The sequence below is a fragment of the Erinaceus europaeus genome, chromosome 2 (assembly GCF_950295315.1).
Source record: "Erinaceus europaeus chromosome 2, mEriEur2.1, whole genome shotgun sequence".
Lineage (NCBI taxonomy): Eukaryota > Metazoa > Chordata > Mammalia > Eulipotyphla > Erinaceidae > Erinaceus > Erinaceus europaeus.
In genome coordinates, this window is record NC_080163.1 from 185,047,194 (window position 1) to 185,066,768 (window position 19,575).

At 42.4% G+C, this 19,575-nt stretch overlaps 1 protein-coding gene and 1 long non-coding RNA gene across 6 annotated transcripts in view; both read right to left on the bottom strand.

The window, feature by feature from the left end:
- LOC132536811 (uncharacterized) overlaps positions 1–19,575 on the bottom strand; it is a 164,731-nt gene that overhangs the window by 16,089 nt on the left and 129,067 nt on the right. The gene's annotated exons all lie outside the window — the stretch shown is intronic.
- Positions 1,939–19,351, bottom strand: LOC132536807 (zinc finger protein 566-like). Of its 5 annotated transcripts, none has more exons than XM_060185841.1 (5): positions 18,068–19,351; positions 15,301–15,374; positions 9,266–9,392; positions 7,852–7,950; positions 1,939–3,644 (listed from the first exon to the last, which is right to left on the bottom strand). In XM_060185841.1, exons 2-5 carry the CDS (start codon positions 15,307–15,309, stop codon positions 2,629–2,631), a joined length of 1,251 nt encoding a protein of 416 aa, XP_060041824.1. In that variant the 5' UTR covers positions 15,310–15,374; positions 18,068–19,351; the 3' UTR covers positions 1,939–2,628. The 5 variants fall into 5 exon arrangements, with proteins under 5 accessions (XP_060041824.1, XP_060041826.1, XP_060041822.1 ...); XM_060185843.1 differs by having other exon boundaries at positions 15,301–15,461; XM_060185839.1 differs by lacking the exon at positions 18,068–19,351 and adding an exon at positions 17,745–18,049.

Sequence of the window (19,575 nt, forward strand, 5' to 3'; positions counted from 1 at the left end):
AGTCCACATATCAAATACACATCCTATATATTAAAAAGACTCAGTCTGTGTTTTAAAAACTTCGAGACATATAATTAATTTTCCCCTCTCATATTAACTAGTGATTTATATGACTACACTTTACTAGCGGTTTACATAAACACCATTCCCACCACCAAAAGACTGTATCCCAACCCACCCACCCCCACCCCCTACCGGCCCAGGAGGCCACATGTCTACCCCTCACCACAGGGTTTTTACTTTGGTTCCCTACTTTCAATTTAGTCAGATCCTGCTTTTAGTTTCCCTTTCAGATCTTCTTTCTCAACTTCTGTTGAGGAGTGGGATCATCCCACATTCATCTTTATCTTTCTGACGTAGCTCACTTAACATAATTCCTTCTAGCTCTGTCCAAGATGGGTCAGAGAAGGTGAGTTCATTGTTCTTGATAGCTGCATAGTATCCCATTGTGTATTGTTGTATGCTTTACATTGGGTTCTAGTTCTCCCCTGCCAAGAGAATTGGATCAGTCCAGTTAGTTTCGCGGGCCTGCTTGGCCCCGCCCCGAGGAACCCGGAGAGGGTTCCTGAGTTCGAGGGTTCAGGGGTTCTTGAGTACAGAGTAAGAGAGAGTGCTTGCGCCGCCGCAAAGAGACAGCAGAGTTCTGTTTGGTGATTAGTTTGGTTTAGTTTATGAATTGTTGTTCCTGAATAAAGAAATACAGCTTCCCTGCCCAGCCGTTGTCTCCGCGTCTCTGTTACCCGCCTGTGAAGCTAGCCCGGCCAGCTGGAGCCGCCGAATTTTAACAACAGTGTATATATACCACAGCTTTCTCAGCCACTCATCTGTTGTTGGGCACCTGGGTTGCTTCCAGGTTCTAGCTATTATGAATTGTGCTGCTATGAACATAGGTGTACACAGATCTTTTTGATTGGGTGTTATAGAGTCCTTGGGTTATAACCCCAGGAGAGGAATTACTGGATCATATGGAAGGTCCATGTCTAGCCTTGTGAGAGTTCTCCAGACTGCTCTCCACAGAGGCTGGACCAATTACATTCCCACCGGCAGTGTAGAAGGGTTCCTCTGTCCCCACAGCCTCTCCAGCATTTGTTGCTGCTGTCCTTTTTGATGTATGCCATTCTTACAGGAGTGAGGTGGTATCTCAATGTTGTCTTAATTTGCATTTCTCTGACAATCAGTGACCTGGAGCAGTTTTTCATATGTTTGTTAGCCCTTGTTTCTTTTTTTGTATTAAGTATAGCATAATGTAGAGAAAAGAATAACAGTGTGAATAAAATCCTTCTCATACATTACTTACACCATCGACACGTGGGGTTATTTCATATAACATAGGAAATATAGAAAGATGGTTATTACTCTAGCTCAGTGCCTTCTTCTTCTAGCGTTTGCCCTTCTTCCGTAGCCAGTCAACAGCGTCAGGTTGAGCCTGATGTAAAGTTTCGAGACCTCCTTTGAATCTGGAGAGGTGGCAGTCGTTGACTATGTGGGTCATAGTCTGTCTGTAGCCGCAGGGGCAGTTCGGGTCGTCTCTGGCTCCCCAGCGATGGAACATAGCGGCGCACCGGCCATGGCCTGTTCGATAGCGATTGAGGAGGGCCCAATCATAACGTGCTAGGTCAAGCTCAGTGCCTATGACTGCACTACTCCCAGTAACCCTTTTTTTTTTTTTTCCTCTCTCTCTCTTTAGATAGAAGGAGAGAAGGCAGAGGAGAGATTTCACAGTACAACTCCCCCCTGCAGATGTTCCCATATGTTGACTGGGGACTTGAACCTGGATCCACATGCATGGTAAAGTGTATACATGGTAAAGTGTATACCACATCCTGACCTCATAATTCACTCCTCTCAATGATCTTTAATGTCGTCTCTTTTGAGTAAGGTGTTTGCAAACAGTTTATCCTCAACAAATTTGGATAAAACAATAGTGAATGACCAACATTCAATGAGCATCTATTTATTATAAGACAGGCACAATTCGAAGTAATTTATGTTTTAATACTCACACAAAATTGAGGTAGGTGGTGTTAATTATCCCCATTTCACTTCTAACGAAATGTATTGCTATTTCCCTGCCTTAGCTGTTGTTTTCAGTATTTGTTAGACCAAACTATGTCAAGAGATCTTTTGTTAATGGGCTTCCAAAACAGTCTAGGCCTAGCGTGTTTCTTCTATGTGATTTTTCTCAAGCTGAATAAGCTACAGTTGACAAATAAGATGTTTCTATGTCCTTTTATTTAGAGAACTTATATCAAGATATATCCTGAAGTTTTAGTTTTGAGTTGTAATTAAAAGCCTTTCTATACATTTCATATATATATATATATTTTTTAAAGTTTATTTATTTATACTCTTTTGTTGCCCTTGTTGTTTTATTGTAGTGGTTATTATTGTTGCTGTCGTCGTTGTTAGATAGGACAGAGAGAAGTGGAGAGAGGAGGGGAAGACAGAGGGGGGAGAGAAAGACAGACACCTGCAGACCTGCTTCACCGCCTGTGAAGCGACTCTCCTGCAGGTGGGGAGCCGGGGGCTCGAACCGGGATCCTTACGCTGGTCCTTGCGCTTTGCACCACGTGTGCTTAACTTGCTGCGCTACCACCCAACTCCCCATTTCATATATTTTATGACTTATCACCAGTATAGATTTTGATGCTGAATCAGTTGTGATCCAAAATTAAAGGTCTTCCTACATTCTCTATATCCATAGGGTTTCTCAACTTTATGAATTCTATGATGACTAATAAGTTGTGAACTTTGAGAATAGGCTTTCCCACATATCTTACATTCATAGGGTTTCTCACCTGTATGTATTCTTTGATGTCGTGTAAGGTCTGAACCAGAACGAAAAGCTTTCTCACACTCTTTACATTCATAAGGTTTCTCACCTGTGTGGATTCTCTGATGTTTAATAAGTTGTGAACTCTGGCTAAAGGCATTACCACACTCTTTACATTCATAGGGTTTCTCCCCAGTGTGAATTCTCTGATGTTGAGTAAAGTTTGATCCACTACTAAAGGCCTTCCCACATTCCTTACATTCATATGGCTTTTCACCAGTGTGAATTCGCTGATGTCGAGTGTAGTTTGAACCACTACTAAAGGCTTTCCCACATTCCTTACATTCATAGGGTTTCTCACCAGTGTGGATTCTGTGATGTCGAGTAAGGTCTGAACCACAAATAAAGGTTTTTCCACACTCCTTACATTCAAAGGGTTTCTTGCCAGTATGAATTTTCTGATGATGACTGAGTCTTGAGGGATGTCTAAAGGTCTTTCCACATTCCTTACATTCATAGGGTTTCTCAATGGTATGAGTGATCTGATGGGTAGTAAGCTGGGATTCATGTCTAAAGGTTTCCTGGCACTTCTTAGTTGCACAGTATTTCTCTTTATTATCAGTGATTTCCTGTAGTGTAAAGGATGAATGATTAAAAGTGGCCATGCCTTCAGAAGTGAGTGTTAACTGACTGAAATGTCTTTCCGGAGAGTCCTGTTGTTTCTCAAACTGGCTGTCACATTCCCAATCATTTCTGAAACTAGAGCATTGAAAGCCATGTCTTGTAAGTCTCTCCGTTCCCTCCCACTGGTCTGATTCTATTTCATAAATTTTCTTCTTCAGAAGTAATTTCTTTGTCTCATGTCTTGAGTCTAGGAGTGAAAGAAAATATGAAAGTAGTCACTCACATTTTTCTTCTTTGGAAGAAATGAAACTTTAAATAAGATGAGAAAAAAAGGTTTTTTATTATAATAATATTATACTTATTATGTTATTAATATTATATATAGTAATATTATTATTATATATTTATTTTACTTGTTGAGAGAGAGAGAGGGAGAATGAATGAGAGTCACTCCAGTACATGTGATGCTGGTGATAAAATTCAGGGCCTCATTCCTTTGAGTCCAATGCTTTAGCTACTGTGTTACTTCCTGGGCTGTAAGATGAGAAAAGTTTTAAAAAACAGACCATGGATACTCCCAGAAGGGTAAATGTTAGAGGAAGATTACCAGAGGACTCTGAACTCCGGTTCTATTAGGACCCAGAGAGAGAAGAGGAGGAAAAATAAAAGGGAAGGATGCTCAGAAGTCGTAGGTGTGACTTAGAATGGAAAAGAAGGCAGGATAATGGGGGGGTAGGGGTAGATAGTACAATGGTTATGGAAAAAAAAAACAACTCTCATGCCTGTGGCTCCAAAGTCCCAGATTCAATCCCCTGCACCACCATAAGCCAGAGCTGAGCATTGCTCTGATGAAAAAAACAAAAAACAAAAACAAGTATATATAAATATACAGTTATAGAAATAATAGTAAACCCATATCTGTGACCTTGGGAGAATTAATGCAGTTTCCAGGGGAGATAATGGGGACACAGAAGAACTCTGGTGGTGGTAAAGCTATGGAATTATACCCCTGTCATCTTATGGTTTTGTAAATCAATATTAAATCACACAAACACACATACACGAAAAGAGGAGGGAAGGCCATCTGCCCAGTAAAATGGAGGCAGTGAGTAGAAAAGCAAAATAAGCCATTGGCTTCTAAACACTGCTAGATGAGATTAACATAGGAGAGCTAGCTGAATATACAGATATCTTCATCTTATCTCCTTTGCTTTGGGATGATTCTAATCACACACACAAAAAAATTTCACAGAATATGCACACACATGTAAAAATATCTCACAACAGGAAATGTAACATCAGAGTAATGACCATACTTTCTTTTTTTTTTTAAAAATATTTTTTTAAATATTTATTCCTTTTTTGTTGCCCTTGGTTTTATTGTTGTTTTAGTTATTATTGTTGTTGATGCCATCATTGTTGGATAGGACAGAGATAAATGGAGAGAGGAGGGAAGATGGGGGGGACGGGGAGATAGACATCTGCAGACCTGCTTCACCGCTTGTGAAGTGACTCCCCTGCAGGTGGGGAGCCGGAGGCTTGAACCGGGATCTTTCCACCAGTCCTTGCGCTTAGCGCCACATGCGCTTAACCCGCTGCGCTACCGTGCGACTCCCTGACCATAATTTCTTAAGCAGGGCTGCTGAAGTTGAATGACTAAGTTGAAGGGAAAATCATGAGAATCGGTTACCTTGCCTCCAGCTCTAAAAAATTTTGCATGCAAAGTTTTACTGGAAGACAGAAACATATATTGCATAACTGTTTTTAACTCTCTCACTAAAAAAATAAAATAAATAAAATACTTAAAGAAGAAATTGAGGTCCTTTCTCAAAATGCCGTTACCCTTCACTTTCTTCTTCAAGTATTTTATTTATTTATTTATTTTAAACATTTATTTATGAGAAAGAAAGAAGGAGAGAGAGAAAGAACAAGACATCACTTTGGTATAAGTGCTGCCAGGGTTGGAACTCAGGACCTCATGCTTGAGAGTCCAGTGCTTTATCCACTGTGCCACCTCCCAGACCACTTTTATTTTTTTAATGAAAGGGATAAAAATAATTATGCAATAAATGTTTCTGTCTTCTAGTAAACTGTTACATATTACCAGTATCACATGTGCTGGAGTGATGCTCTGGTTCATTCTCTCTCTCTCTCTCAACAAGCAAAATAAATCTATAATAATAATACAACTTTTCTTGAAATGCCTCTAGCCCTCACTTTCTTCAAGTATTTTATTTTTTAGTAGGAGAGATAAAGAGAGAAAAATAGTGATAGAGAGGGAAGCCAGACCACTGCTCATCTCTGGTTTATGCTGGTACTGGGAATTGAAGCTGGGATCTCAGAGCCTAAGGCATGAAAATCCTTTGCATAACCATTATGCTGTCTCCCCTGCGGTAGCCCTCACTTTCTACTGAGCTCCTTATTTTAAACTCTCATGGCAGTTCTACTTCATCCAAGTTTTATATAAACATGTTCTAGTATCCTCATTAAGCTATAAATTCTGAAACTGCTTATTCCTTTTTATTTTTTACCAGACCACTGCTCAGCTCTGTCTTATGGTGATGCAAGGAATTGAACCAGGGACTTCGGAGCCTCAGACATGAGTCTCTTTGCATAACCATTATGCTATCTCTCCAACCCATTTACTATTTTTTATTGATTTCCTTTAATTTTTATTTATTTATTATTGTATAATGACAGAGAAATTGAGAGGGGAGGAGGTGATAGAGAGGGAGAGAGACAGAGAGATACCTGCAGCCCTGCTTCACCACTTGTAAAGCTTTCCCTTCTGCAGGTGGGGACTAAGGGCTTAAACCTGGTTCCTTGAGCTCTGTAATGTGAGCACTTAACCAGGTGCGCCATCGCCTGGACCCTCTATTTCTTCTTTCTTTCTTTTTTTTTTTTTTGCCTCCAGGGTTATTGCTGGGGCTCAGTGCCTGCACCACAAATCCACTGCTCCTGGAGGCTATTCCCCCCACCCTTTTTTAATCGTCCTTGTTGTCTTATCGTTGTTGTGGTTATTATTGTTATTGATGTCATTGTTGTTGGATTGGACAGAGAGAAATGGAGAGAGGAGGAGAAGACAGAGAGGGGGAAAGATAGACACCTGCAGACCTGCTTCACTGCTTGTGAAGTGACCCCCCACCCCCTCACCCCGCACGTGGGGAGCTGGAGGCTTGAACCGGGATCCTTGGGCAAGTTCTTCAGCTTTGTGCCACATGCGCTTAACCTGCCCTACCACCCTACCCTCTATTATTTCTTAAATCGCTGCAGCACCTAGGAGAATACTTCACACACAACAGAACGTATGTATGTTTGTTAAAAGTACCAACAAATCAATCAGTATATAAGCTATAGTGTGTGTGTCTCTATAAACAAGAGTCCTAGAGGTGACATAGTGAGTAGAGTATGTGCTTTATCATGCCTCAGATCTTGTTCATCCCTGGTACCACAGAACTGCACCAGGGGAACTCCAGGGATGGCGGGATGGTGCTTTTTGTCTTTCTCCCTCTCTCAAAAAATAAATAATTGGATCATGAGATAGTTTATCAGTTGTAGAACAAACCAACAAACAGCCCAAGTGAAAACAAGTCTTTGGCAATTAGAAAAAATATATTTCAGAGGCTGGGTGTGGCACACCTGGTTGAGCGCACTCGTTACAATGTGCAAGGACCAGGGTTTAAGCCCCCGGTCCCCACCTGCAGGGGGAAAGCTTTGTGAGTGGTGAAGCAGTGCTACAGGTGCCTCTCTGTCTCTCCCCTTCTCTATCACCCCATTGCCTCTTGATTTTTGGCTGTCTCTATCCAATAAGTAAATAAAGACTTAAAAAAAAAGTAAAAAATATAGGAGAACGTGAGACCTTTTAAAGACTGAATAGAAAAGAGTATGAGAAGATGATAATGAACCTGATCTAAAATATCAACAAAAAGGGACTGCATTAAGTGAGAGGGGAGCAGAGGATAAGAGAAAGGCAGTGTGTGTTAAAGAAGATAAGGCCGGGAGCCGGGCGGTAGTGCCGCGGGTTAAGCGCAGGTGGCGCTAAGCGCAAAGACCAGCATGAGGATCCCGGTTCGAGCCCCCGGCTCCCCACCTGCAGGGGAGTCGCTTCACAGGTGGTGAAGCAGATCTGCAGGTGTCTGTCTTTCTCTCCTCCTCTCTGTCTTCCCCTCCTCTCTCCATTTCTCTCTGTCCTATCCAACAACGACGACATCAACTACAACAACAATAACTACAACAACAACAACAAAAAAAAAGACAACAAGGGCAACAAAAGGGAAGATAAGATTACAAAAAAAATATTTAAAAAAAAAAAAGAACATAAGGCCATTTGAAGCTAATGCTGAAGAGGTTTACTTTTGTATAATGAGCTTAAAAGCTTTTAAGGGAAGCTTAGCATCTCACAGATGCAATCTCTCCATGGACCAAGTGGATCATTATCTGCCATGTTCACTTACTTTGCCACTGGCGTTTTGTTAATTCTCTGCCAACCAGCCAGGGGTCCTTTCCTTGCTCCAAGGAGGAGATCACATCTGGCTTAGAAATAGAATATCCTGCTTACAAAAGAAGTAGTAAGTTTATGATAAGAATGTCATAGAATTCGAAACTACTCCCCTTTACTAAGAATGAAAGGTCTATAAGTTTTTTTTATTTTATTTTTTGCCTCCAGGGTTATTGCTGGGGCTCGGTGCCTGCACCATGAATCCACTACTCCTGGAGGCTTCCCCCCCCCCCTTTGTTGCCCTTGTTGCTGTAGCCTTGTGGTTATTATTGTTATTGTTGATGTCGTTTGTTGTTGGATAGGACAGAAAGAAATGGAGAGAGGAGGCGAAGACAGAGAGGGGGAGAGAAAGACAGACACCTGCCGACCTGCTTCACCGCCTGTGAAGCGACTCCCCTGCAGGTGGGGAGCCGGGGGCTCCAACCGGGATCCTTATGCCGGTCCTTGCGCTTTGAGTCACGTGCACTTAAGCCGCTGCACTACTGCCTGACTCCCAGGTCTGTAAGTTTTATAAAATATATCAGACAAGAAAATTCCCCCCATAACTCAGTGCAGCCTCCCTTCTCTCTCTCTCTCTTCCTTTCCCTCCCTCCCTTCCTTCTTTCCTTTCTTTCTTTCTCCTCTTTTTTTTCTTTTTGTCTCCAAGGTTTTCATTGGGGCTCAGTGTCTGTACTACTAATCCACTGCTCCTGGAAGCTCCTGTTTTCCATTGTTGTTGTTATTGCTGCTGTTGTTGTTGTTGGATAAGGACAGAGCGAAATTGAGAGGGGAGGGAAAAACAGAGAGGGTAGTGAAAGATAGAAACTTGCAGACCTGCTTCACCGCTTGTGAAGCGATCCCCCTGAAGGTGGAGAGCCAGGTGCTTGAACGGTGATCCTTGAACTTCACACTACATGTACATAGCTGGGTGTACTACTGCCCAGCCCACCAGCTTCCTCAACCCTACAATGTTAAAAAAAAAAAAATGTAGAAAAGATGTAGAAAATCAACTGGTGGGAGTCGGGCGGTGGTGCAGTGGGTTAAGCGCAGGTGGCGCAAAGCACAAGGACCGGCATAAGGATCCCGGTTTGAACCCCGGCTCCCCACCTGCAGGGGAGTCGCTTCACAGGCGGTGAAGCAGGTCTACAGGTGTCTATCTTTCTCTCCTCCTCTCTGTCTTCCCCTCCTCTCTCTATTTCTCTCTGTCCTATCCAACAACGGCAACAACAATAATAACTACAACAATACAACAAGGGCAACAAAAGGGAATAAATAAATAAAATAAATATTTTAAAAAAAAGAAAATCAACTGGTTATGGGAGATAATTGTTTCACAACAGAGGATTAAACCTCCAGGGGACAGAATTTGAATCATGGAAAGGTGTTCTTACCCATTGAAATCAGGTGGTTGTAATTCTCCAACATCACATCTCTGTACAAATCTCTCTGATCATCATTCAGGCATTCCCACTCCTCTTGAGAGAAGTCTATGGACACATCAGTGAACAGCACTGACTCCTGGAACAACAACCATGTATTTGACTTGATTAATAAGAAATGTTCTTGGGAGTCGGGCGGTAGTGCAGTGGGTTAAGCGCATATGGCACAAAGAGCAAGGACCGGAGGAAGGATCCCGGTTCGAGCCTCCAGTTCCCCACCTGCAGAGGAGTCGCTTCACAAGCGGTCAAGCAAGTCTGCAGGTGTCTATCTTTCTCTCCCCCTGTCTGTCTTTCCCTCCTCTCTCTATTTCTCTCTATCCAACAAGGAACAACATCAATAACAACCACAACAAGGCTACAACAAGGGCAACAAAGGGGGGGGGGAAGGCCTCCAGGAGCAGTGGATTCATGGTGCAGGCACCAAGCCCCAGAAATAAACCTGGAGACAAAAACAAGAAAAAAAAAGTTCTTGTGAAGGAAACAAAAGAAGAAAATAAAGGCAGACAGGAGAAATAGCTATCATATACAGTGGAACTAAACATCAGGGATACAAGTGAAGGACTGTGAACAAATCAGCAGGACTGAATTATTGTGCTTCTGTGTCATTCTGTCCCTTCCAGACAAAACAGCCGGTGTATAATAGGACACTTCTTTTATCCAAATAAGCCTGAGCAGGCACAAAATCTAGCTAAGAGTTTCCCAATTCTTTATATATATAATATACATTTTTCTGTCACACAGTACTTGTCATACAAGTCAATAGTACAAGTGATTCTCTTCTCTTTTCCTAAGTAGCTAAGAATAAAATTTCAGGATAAGGAATAAAGAGAAAATAGTAAAAACACTCAGAAGAAAGCAAGTCAGTTCAAAGACATCAAGAATCAGGGAGGCAGTGGGGTTCTCAAGAACATCACTAAAAGAAGAAATAACTTTAAAAAAAAATTTTTTTTTTAATTCCTTCCAGGGTTACTGCTGAGGCTTGGTGCCTGTACTATGAATCCACTGCTCCTGTGGCCATTTTTTTCTATTTTTTTTATAGGACAGAAAATTGAGAGGGAATGGGGAGGATAGATAAAGAGAGAGAGGGAGTCAGGTGGCCGTGCAGCGGGATAAGCAAAAAAAAGTGCAAGGAGAGGCGTAAGGATCCAGGTTTGAGCCCCTTGCTCCCCACCTGCAGGGGAGTCGATTCATAAGCGGTGAAGCAGGTCTGCAGGTGTCTATTGTTCTCTGCCCCTCTCTGTCTTCCCCTCCTCTCTCCATTTCTCTCTGTCCTATCCAACAACAACGACATCAATAACTACAACAATAAAGTAAGGGCAACAAAAGGGAATAAACAAATAAATAAAAATAAATATTAAAAAATATTTTTAAAAGAGAGGGAGAGAGAACGTGAGACACCCGTAGACATGATTCATTGCTTGTAGAGCACTCCCCTTGCAAGTGGGGAGGCAGAGGCTTAAACCGGGATCCTTGTGCGATTACACTTCGTACTATGTGCACTTAACCTGGTGTATCAACGCCTGGCCCCCTAAAACAATTCTTCAATATGCTGTTAGAGAAAGATATTTCGGGGGCCGTGTGGTGGTGCCACTGGTTGAGAGTAGATGTTACAATGCTAAAGGACCCAGGCTCATGACCCCGGTCCCCACTTGCAGGGGGGAAGCTTTACAAATGGTAAAGCAGTGCTGTAGGTATCTCTGTCTCTCTTCCTCTCTATCTTCCCCCCTTCCCTCTTGATTTCTGGCTGTCTCTCTCCAATAAGTAAATAAATATATTTTTTTTAAAAAGAAAGATATTTTGATTTAGAATTCTATAAATCAAACTATTCAATTTTGAACATTAGAGAAAAGTCATTCCCAGACATTTAAAGAACTCAAGTAATTTCTTAGGAGACTGTCAGAAAATGAGATCCCACCAAAACATGGGGGGGTTAAAAAATACGCAAGTTAATGTAGAAGAATGAAGGAAAACCCCAGGAAAAATTTAAAAAAAAAAAAAAAAAAGGAAAACTGTGTAGGAGGTGACAAGAATAATCAGATCAAATGGGAGAGGTTGGAAAAGGGGATGGAGATGGAAGTCTTCAAGTTTAAAAGGAATCAAGGTGTTAGACCAGATGAGATATACTGATTAGCATGCAGTGGTGATTCTAAAGATTTTAGACATGAACACTGGGTTGTCAAAAAAGTCAAGACATAATTTTCTAAGTTTTACTATGCAAAAATGTGTCACAATATTTCCAACAACCCAAAGCAAATGGGGGTGGGGAAGCAATTAGCCCCTGGGAAAATAGAAGGTTCTAACAGAAACAAAGTCATGAACTGGCTCAGTAATATAGACACACTACTGAGTTAATTACATAAGTAGATATAAATATATATGTTAAAAATATTTGTGTCGAGTGTCGGGCGGTAGCACGTGGCACAAAGCGCAAGGACAGGCATAAGGATCCGGGTTCCAGCCCCCGACTTCCCACCTGCAGGCAGTGAAGCAGGTCTGTAGGTGTCTCTCTTTCTCTCTCCTGTCTTCCCCTTCTCTCTCCATTTCTCTCTGTCCTATCCAACAGCAACGACATCAATAACAATGATAATAATAACCACAACAATGGGTAACAAAAGAGAAAAAGTGGCCTCCAGGAGTGGTGGATTCGTGGTACAGGCACCAAGCCCCGGCAATAACCCTGGAGGCAAAGAAAAAAAAAATAGATATGTATATATTTATCATCACTGAGGCTTCCACTCCAGGATGACATTTTCAATAGAAAGACAGAAGGGTGTCGGGAGATAGCGCAGCGGGTTAAGCACAAGTGGCGCAAAGCACAGGGACCTGCGCAAGGATCCCAGTTGGAGCCTCCGGCTCCCGATCTACAGGGGAGTCGCTTCACAAGCGGTGAAGCAGGTCTGCAGGTGTCTATCTTTCTCTCCCCCTCTTTCTTCCCCTCCTCTCTCCATTTCTCTCTGACCTATCCAACAACGACGTTATCAATAACAACAACAGTAAAACAAATGCAACAAAAAGGAATAAATAAATAAATATTTTTTTTAAAAAGGCACCACAGCACAGAAGCTTCCTTCAGTACAGTGGAGACCACGGTTGATCCTGGCTCATACAGATGACAAAGCAAGCACAGTATCCAAGTGGGCTATCTTGCCAGCCCACGAGTGATATTTGTAATCAAATATTATGTATTATATAGATCTGCAGGGGGAAGCTTCATGAGTGGTGAAGCACTGCTGTATGTCTCTTTCTCTCTCTCCCTCTGTCTTCTCCTTCCCTTTCAATTTCTCTGTTTCTATCCAAAATAAATAAATTTTTGAAAGTGAAATTGCACACGTGTGAGGTGCCAACTCATCAGGAAAAAAAAAAGTTAATGACATTCATTTTCCTCTTCTACTATACAATACAGAAAGTTAATTCTTTATCACAACAAATTATTTTTGGAAGTTTTTTTTTTTTTTTTTGTCTCTAGCTTTTTTTTTTTTTTTTTTTTGCCACAAATCCACTGCTCCTCCAGGCCATCTTTCTCCTGTTTTTTTTTTTTTTTTTTTTAATCATTGTAGTTATCATCATTTTTGTCATTTATGTCATTGTTGGATAGGGCAGACAGAAATGGAGAGAAGAGGGGAAGACAGAGAGGGGGAGAGAGAGACACCTGCAGACCTGCTTCACCACTCGTGAAGCGACCCCTCCTGCAGATGGGGAGTCAGGGGCTGGAACTGGGATTTTTATGTCGGTCCTTGTGCAGCGCCATGTGAACTTAACCCGCTGCGTTACCACCCAGCCCCCAGAAGTATTTTTAACTGAGTAGTAATCTATCATATGGATATAAATGACAATTTTTCTTTAGCTTCCAGACATTGAAGATACAGTGACTATTAAAGACATTTTCAATATAAACCCAACCTATTTATGTACTGCTCATCTATCAATTCATATATATATATATATATTTTTTTTTTTACCAGAGCACTGCTCAGCTCTGGGTTATGGTGGTGTGGGGGATTGAACTTGGGAACTTTGGAGCCTCGGGCATGAGAATCCCTTTGCATAACCATTATGCTATTTACTCTCTGCCCCTCTATCAATTCCTTTTGCTCCTTAACTAGTCAATGGAGAATGATCTAAATTCACACAGTGACATCTTTTATGAAGATATTTATTTAATTTATTTACTTACTGGATAGAGACAGGGAAAAAGTGTGATGGGAGAGAGAGAATGAGAGACACCTGCTGCCCAGCTTTATTGCTTGTGACGCTTCTCTTCTGCAGGTAAGGACTGGGAGGCTTGAACCCAGGTTTTTGTGCCTGGTAATATAGTGCACGTTTTCTTTTTTTTTTTCTAATTTTTTTCTTTTCTCTCTCTCTCTCTCTTTTTTTTTTTTTTTTTTTTTTACCAGAGCACTGTTTAGCTCTGGTTTATGGTGGTGCGGGAGATTGAACCTGAGACTTTGGAGCTCAGGCATGAGAGTCTGCTTGCATAACCATTATGCTATCTACCCTCCACCCAGTGTATATGTTTTCTTATTGGAAATCCTCAGTCTGCAGAGATGATCAGGACTTTGAAGTAGGAGGTGACCCTAAATCTTACATCTCCATCCCATTAAATCAGTCTAAACAAACCAGATTTATTAACAAATAGGGAACACTTTTCTGTCCTATTAAAATTTCTGGCAGAAGTCAGAGACACTGTCAGAAAGAGAAGATACTGAAAGACTTACTACATGAGTTTTTTGGGGTTTTTTAAGTATTTTATTTATTTATTTATTTTGGATAGAGGCAGAGAGAAATTGAGAAGGAAAGGGGAGACTCAGAGGGAGAGAGAAAGAGAGACACATACAGCAGCACTGTTTCAGTGCTTACTAAGCTTTATATTTGTAGGCGTGGACTGCAAGCTGGAACCTGGGTATATGTGCACAGTAACATGCGAGCTCCCCCACTAGGCCCCCATTAAATGAGTTTGAAAACATTGTTTACATACTGGGGAGAACACTTGATTGTTTAGAAGAAGACAGGGATCAGGTACCCCACTTCTCAAGACCATGTTAAACCACATTTTATTTTTCAAATCTGACATCAGTCAGACTTTTTTTTTATATTATGTGATTCATAACATTTTGTGGGAGCAAGAAAAAATTCTTGATGAAACTTACAAGCATTTTTCTGACAGAAATTTAATCAGATTAAGAGCTCTGCAGAGAAATTTGTGCTAATCACTTGGCCCTTTAGCAGTAATCTTTAGATTAAGTATAATCTTTAGATTGAGTAATTTTTAGATTGAGCTTTTTAGCCAGATACAGTCTTTATTTCTCCAGGCATGACTATGTAACCACTTATCTTTTCGTATACATACTCCCCACTTAGAAATAGTCAAACTGGCCTATTAAAGTATTTTTCCTTTGTTTTTAATTAATTAATTTTGCAGGGCCAAGACCACTTTTTCATTTAGATGGAAACAGAGAGACCCAGAGGGGATATAAGTGGTGGTGACATCACAGCACTGGAGCTTCCTCCAGTGCTACAGCATTCCCATGTGGTGCCAGAGTTCAAATTTGGGTCATAGGCATAGCTACACACACACACTCTCTCTCTCTCTCTCCCCCTCTGTCTTCCTCTCTCTCTCTCTCCCCAGTAAGGTATTTCTCCAGCCCAATACTTTTTTTTCTTTTAGATCTTTCTTTTGGTGTAACTTCTAATTAAACTACTTGAAAACTTTTGGTTCTCTTTATTTATTTATTTAACACCAAAGAAATGACAACAAGGAAATCAAATGTTTACATGTATTTTTAAAAAATATTTTATTTATTTATTCAAGAAGATAGTAGGAGAGAAGAACCAAACATAACTCTGGTACATGTGCTGCCTTGAACTGAACTCTGGACCTCATACTTGAGAGTCCTATGCTTTATATGCTGTACCACCTCCTGGACCAGAAATATTTACATATATTAAAGATAGAAATGACTGTTTGCAAAAAAGAAACAACATCTTACCTGAGTCATGATTTTGATATCTGTAGAAAAAAAGCCAGTCTTCCTCTGGACTATTCTTTTGGAAAAAAGTAGATCTGGGGGAAGTAAAAGAAACTAAATAAGCTGCCACTTGTCTCACAGCTCCCAGAGTAATTTCTTCATTGTTTATCCTCCATGAAGACCTGAGGGTAGTAACAATAACAGGCATATTTCTCATGAACCCCAACACCAGAAATCTTAGGCTTAAAAAAAAAGCCACTTGGGTGGGGGAGATAGCATAATGGTTATGCAACAGACTCTCAAGCCTTAGGCTCCCAGGTCCTAGGTTCAATCCCCATGCCACCATAAGCCAGAACTGAGCAGAGCACTGGCTAAAAATATATATATTTATTTTGGGGGCCGGCTGATAGCATATTGGGTTAAGTGCACATAGTGCAAAGCACAAGGACCTGCACAAGGATTTGGTTCGAGCCCCCTGGACCTCCACTTGTAAAGTGGAGGTCGATTCACAAGCCTTGAAACAGGGATGCAGGTGTCTTTCTCTCCCCTTCTCTGTCTTCCCCTCCTCTTTCAATTTCTCTTTGTCCTATCCAACAGCAGCAGCAGCAACAATGGAAAAAAGATGGCCTTCAGGAGCAGTGGATTTGTAGTGCAGGCACTGAGCCCCAGCGATAACTTCAAATAAGGGGGTTTCACATGAGAGAAAGAGGAAGAGAGGAAGACAGAAAAAGAAAGAGAAAGATGACAGAGCACCAAGTACTAGGAATCAAATCAGGAACTTCAGACACACAATCCCTGAGGTTCTACCAGCTGAACTATATTCCCAACAGTCATTAATCTTAGCTTTGACTGGAACAAGATGTTCTAGACAACCTGATATGGCTTGGCAAAGATAACTTATGATATAACTTCACAAATAGTAGCATTTCATATATATTATAATATACATATAGCTGGTTTTTTTCTTACTGTATCTTGAACCTGATCCCAACTTGTACATAGAGAGCTACATACATTCCACCATATAAGTATATTTAATTTAAACAATCCATCTTCTTTATTATAATAAACTACTGTAATATCCCTTTACTCATTTATAATTTTTGGATATAACTGGTCAAGCCAATTTATTTTTATTTTAAATATTTTGTTAATTAATTAATTAATTTATTATTGAATACAGATAGAAATTGAGAGGGGAGGTAAGAGATAGAGAAGGAGAAAGAGAGACACTTACAACTCTACTTCACCACTCGTGAGGCTTTTCCCCCTGCAGGTTGGGACCAGGGGCATGAACCCAGGTTCTTGCGCACTGTAATGTGTGGGCTTAACCAAGTGTACCACTGCCTGGTCCCCTGGTCAAACTAATTTTTAATGACCTTGGCTTGCACAATCAGATCTCAAATCTCTTTAAAAATTTTAAAAAATATTTATTTATTTTCCCTGTTGTTGCCCTTGTTATTTTAATGTTGTTGTGGCTATTATTGTTATTGATGTCATCGCTGTTAGATAGGACAGAAAGAAATGGAGGGAGGAGGGGAAGACAGCGAAGGGGAGAGAAAGACACCTGCAGACCTGCTTCACCTCCTGTGAAGCGACTCCCCCTCAGGTTGGGGGGGGGCTCAAACCCAGTTCCTTTTGCCGGTCCTTGAGCTTCACAACACATGCGCTTAACCCGCTGCACTACCGCCCGATTCCCTCAGATCTCAAATCTTAAACAACTGACTGAGCAGTCCAGAAGGTGGCACAGTGGATAAAGCACTGGACTTTCAAGCATAAGGCTCCAAGCTCAATCATTGGCATTGATTATGCCCGAATAATGCTCTGGTATTCACTTTCTCTCTCTCATATACGATCTCTAAAATTCTTTTTGCACTATTTAGTTAAGTGGAAGATATATGACCCCACAATTACTGTGTATTCTAAAACAAACAAAAACAAACAAAACACGGAAATTACTCAAATGCTCATTATTACTAAGAGGGGGTCAATAATTGTGGTATCGTTCAAATAATGTAATACAATATAGCAAAGAAATCAAATAATCCACTATTATATCTAATGCGAACAATTCTGAAAAACGGGGCAGTGAAAATGGTACTGGATTCTCAATGAGACACCAGTTCGAACATAGCATCACACGTGCCAGAGTGATGCTCTGGTTCCAGTTTCCTTTCTCTCTCTCCCCAATCAATCTTTAAGAGAGAGAGAGAAAAAAATCAAACACAGTATGGCAGCATGGAGATATACCGCTAAGGTAACCCACAGCCATAGCAACAGGGAGCACACCTAGGATTTCAATACAATCACACATCTGTCCGAAGGCACCCACCCCCACCCGCACCGACAGGCACCTTCCCCAGGAACATGGTCTCAGTCACACCAACCACTGGGAGCTCGCAAACCGCCCTCTGCAGCAGGGAGAGGCGATTCCACAGTCGCACACCCGACGGGGACACACGCACCATATGCACCAGGTGCACCACCTGTACCCATGCACCAGGTGCACGGAGAAGCAGCTGCAGACACAGCCCCACTCGCAGCAGCGACCACAGACTGCCAGCCTCGCTGCACCCGGCACGCCACACCCCCCGGGTCAGCTGGTCACAACCACACGGACACTCGCCACTTACACTATACACACACCCTCACACACTTCCAACCTCACTTCTTCCTCCATACAAAACTGAGACTCTAATCCCAATCCCGCTCTCTGCTCGGGCTCCTTGCTCTGCCTGGGCCTCCCAAGCTTCTAATGCAAAGACCCGGCAGCGCCGGGACAGTTTACCTTGCAGACCTGAGGATCCCGCCAGCGCGTGACTTGAAGTCTGAACACGCGCGAGAATCGCGTTCTTGCCAAAGAGCCTGCAGGGAAATGTAGTCAGGAGACGTGTAGGGTCAAAAAATGACTTCCCGTCGTCACTTTTTCCGTGAATATTTAGGCGTAGTTATACCAACCCATCTAAGATTGTGCCCGCTCAAATAACCGTGCATCGAAAGATTCTAGGAGCCCGGCTCCGCCTCAGGCCCTGGGTTCTGAAGAAACCTACTGTAGTACTTTGAAAAGTGCTTCTTTGTCAAGCCCGCCCTCCTATTCTCAGGAGTTGGACGAGGAGAGGGCCCGTTTGTCGTGAGTCGCGCTGCAGCGCCTTCTGGGAAATGTAGTTCGTAGTGGGACCAAACGCCGGCTTCACGGTGCCCCGGCTGGATACCTGGGTACTCCTGGGCTGCAGCTGCGCCCCCGGGCTGCGCCTGTCCTGCTCGCCGGGTCCTTTTGAGTTTTGTTTAGCCGTGAGCTCCACTGGCCGTGGTTCCAGAGAGCAGAGGAGCTGTGGCATCTGAGTGGTTGAGACCCAAAGTTAGTTACAGACGCTAAAGTGGAGAAGACCGGGACCCGCTGGGACTGGGGAGGCTGCAGGGCAGACGTGGCCCTGGCGGTGAGAACAGCTGACCCAGACAGCGATGGAGACCTTGCAGGAATCAGGTAATGAGAAATCTGGTGATGCTACGGAAGGAAGGTTGGATACCCCCTGCTCGAGAAAGGCCAGCTAAGTAACTTAGAGGCAAAGGTTGGTGCAAGGGGCATGCTTTTATTTCAGGTGCTGTCGGAATCTGAGAAGAGGGCAGACTCATGACCCACCCAGCAGCTAAACATCTCCGTGAGCGGGTTTTAAAGGATGAGGAGGGATGAGAGTAAGAAGGTAGGGGTGCAGCTTCCAGCAGTCTCAACAAATTCCTCGGATAAGGTTCTGCAGGAAGTTGTGGTTTATCATGAAGGAGCTCCTGGTGTGCTAGGTGCGAGTAGCCTCAAGCACAGTTCTGGAATTCTGTTAGGTAAGGGAGGGATACATGGAACCCACTTCTCCTAGTGTTTGTTTGTTTATTTATTTATTCCCCCCCCCCCCAGTTTTCATTAGATAGACAGAAATTGAGAGAGGAGGAGGAACAGGAGAGAGAAAAACACCTACAGACCTGCTTCACCGCTCGTGAAGCATCCCCCCTGCAAGTGGGATCAGGGCCTCAAACCCAGGGCCTTGAGCTCTGCAATGTGTGCACTTAACTGGGTGCACCACCGCCCGGCCCACCTCACTTTTTTTTTTTGGCAGAAAGATATCATGAACACACTTTTGACAATTTATTGGGGTTCCGTGAAATATTTTCATTAAAAAATTTATTGTTATTGTTGTTGTGATTGATGTCATCGTTGTTGGATAGGACAGAGAGGAATGGAGAGAGGAGGGGAAGACAGAGAGGAGAGAAAGACAGACACCTGCAAACCTGCTTCACCGCCTGTGA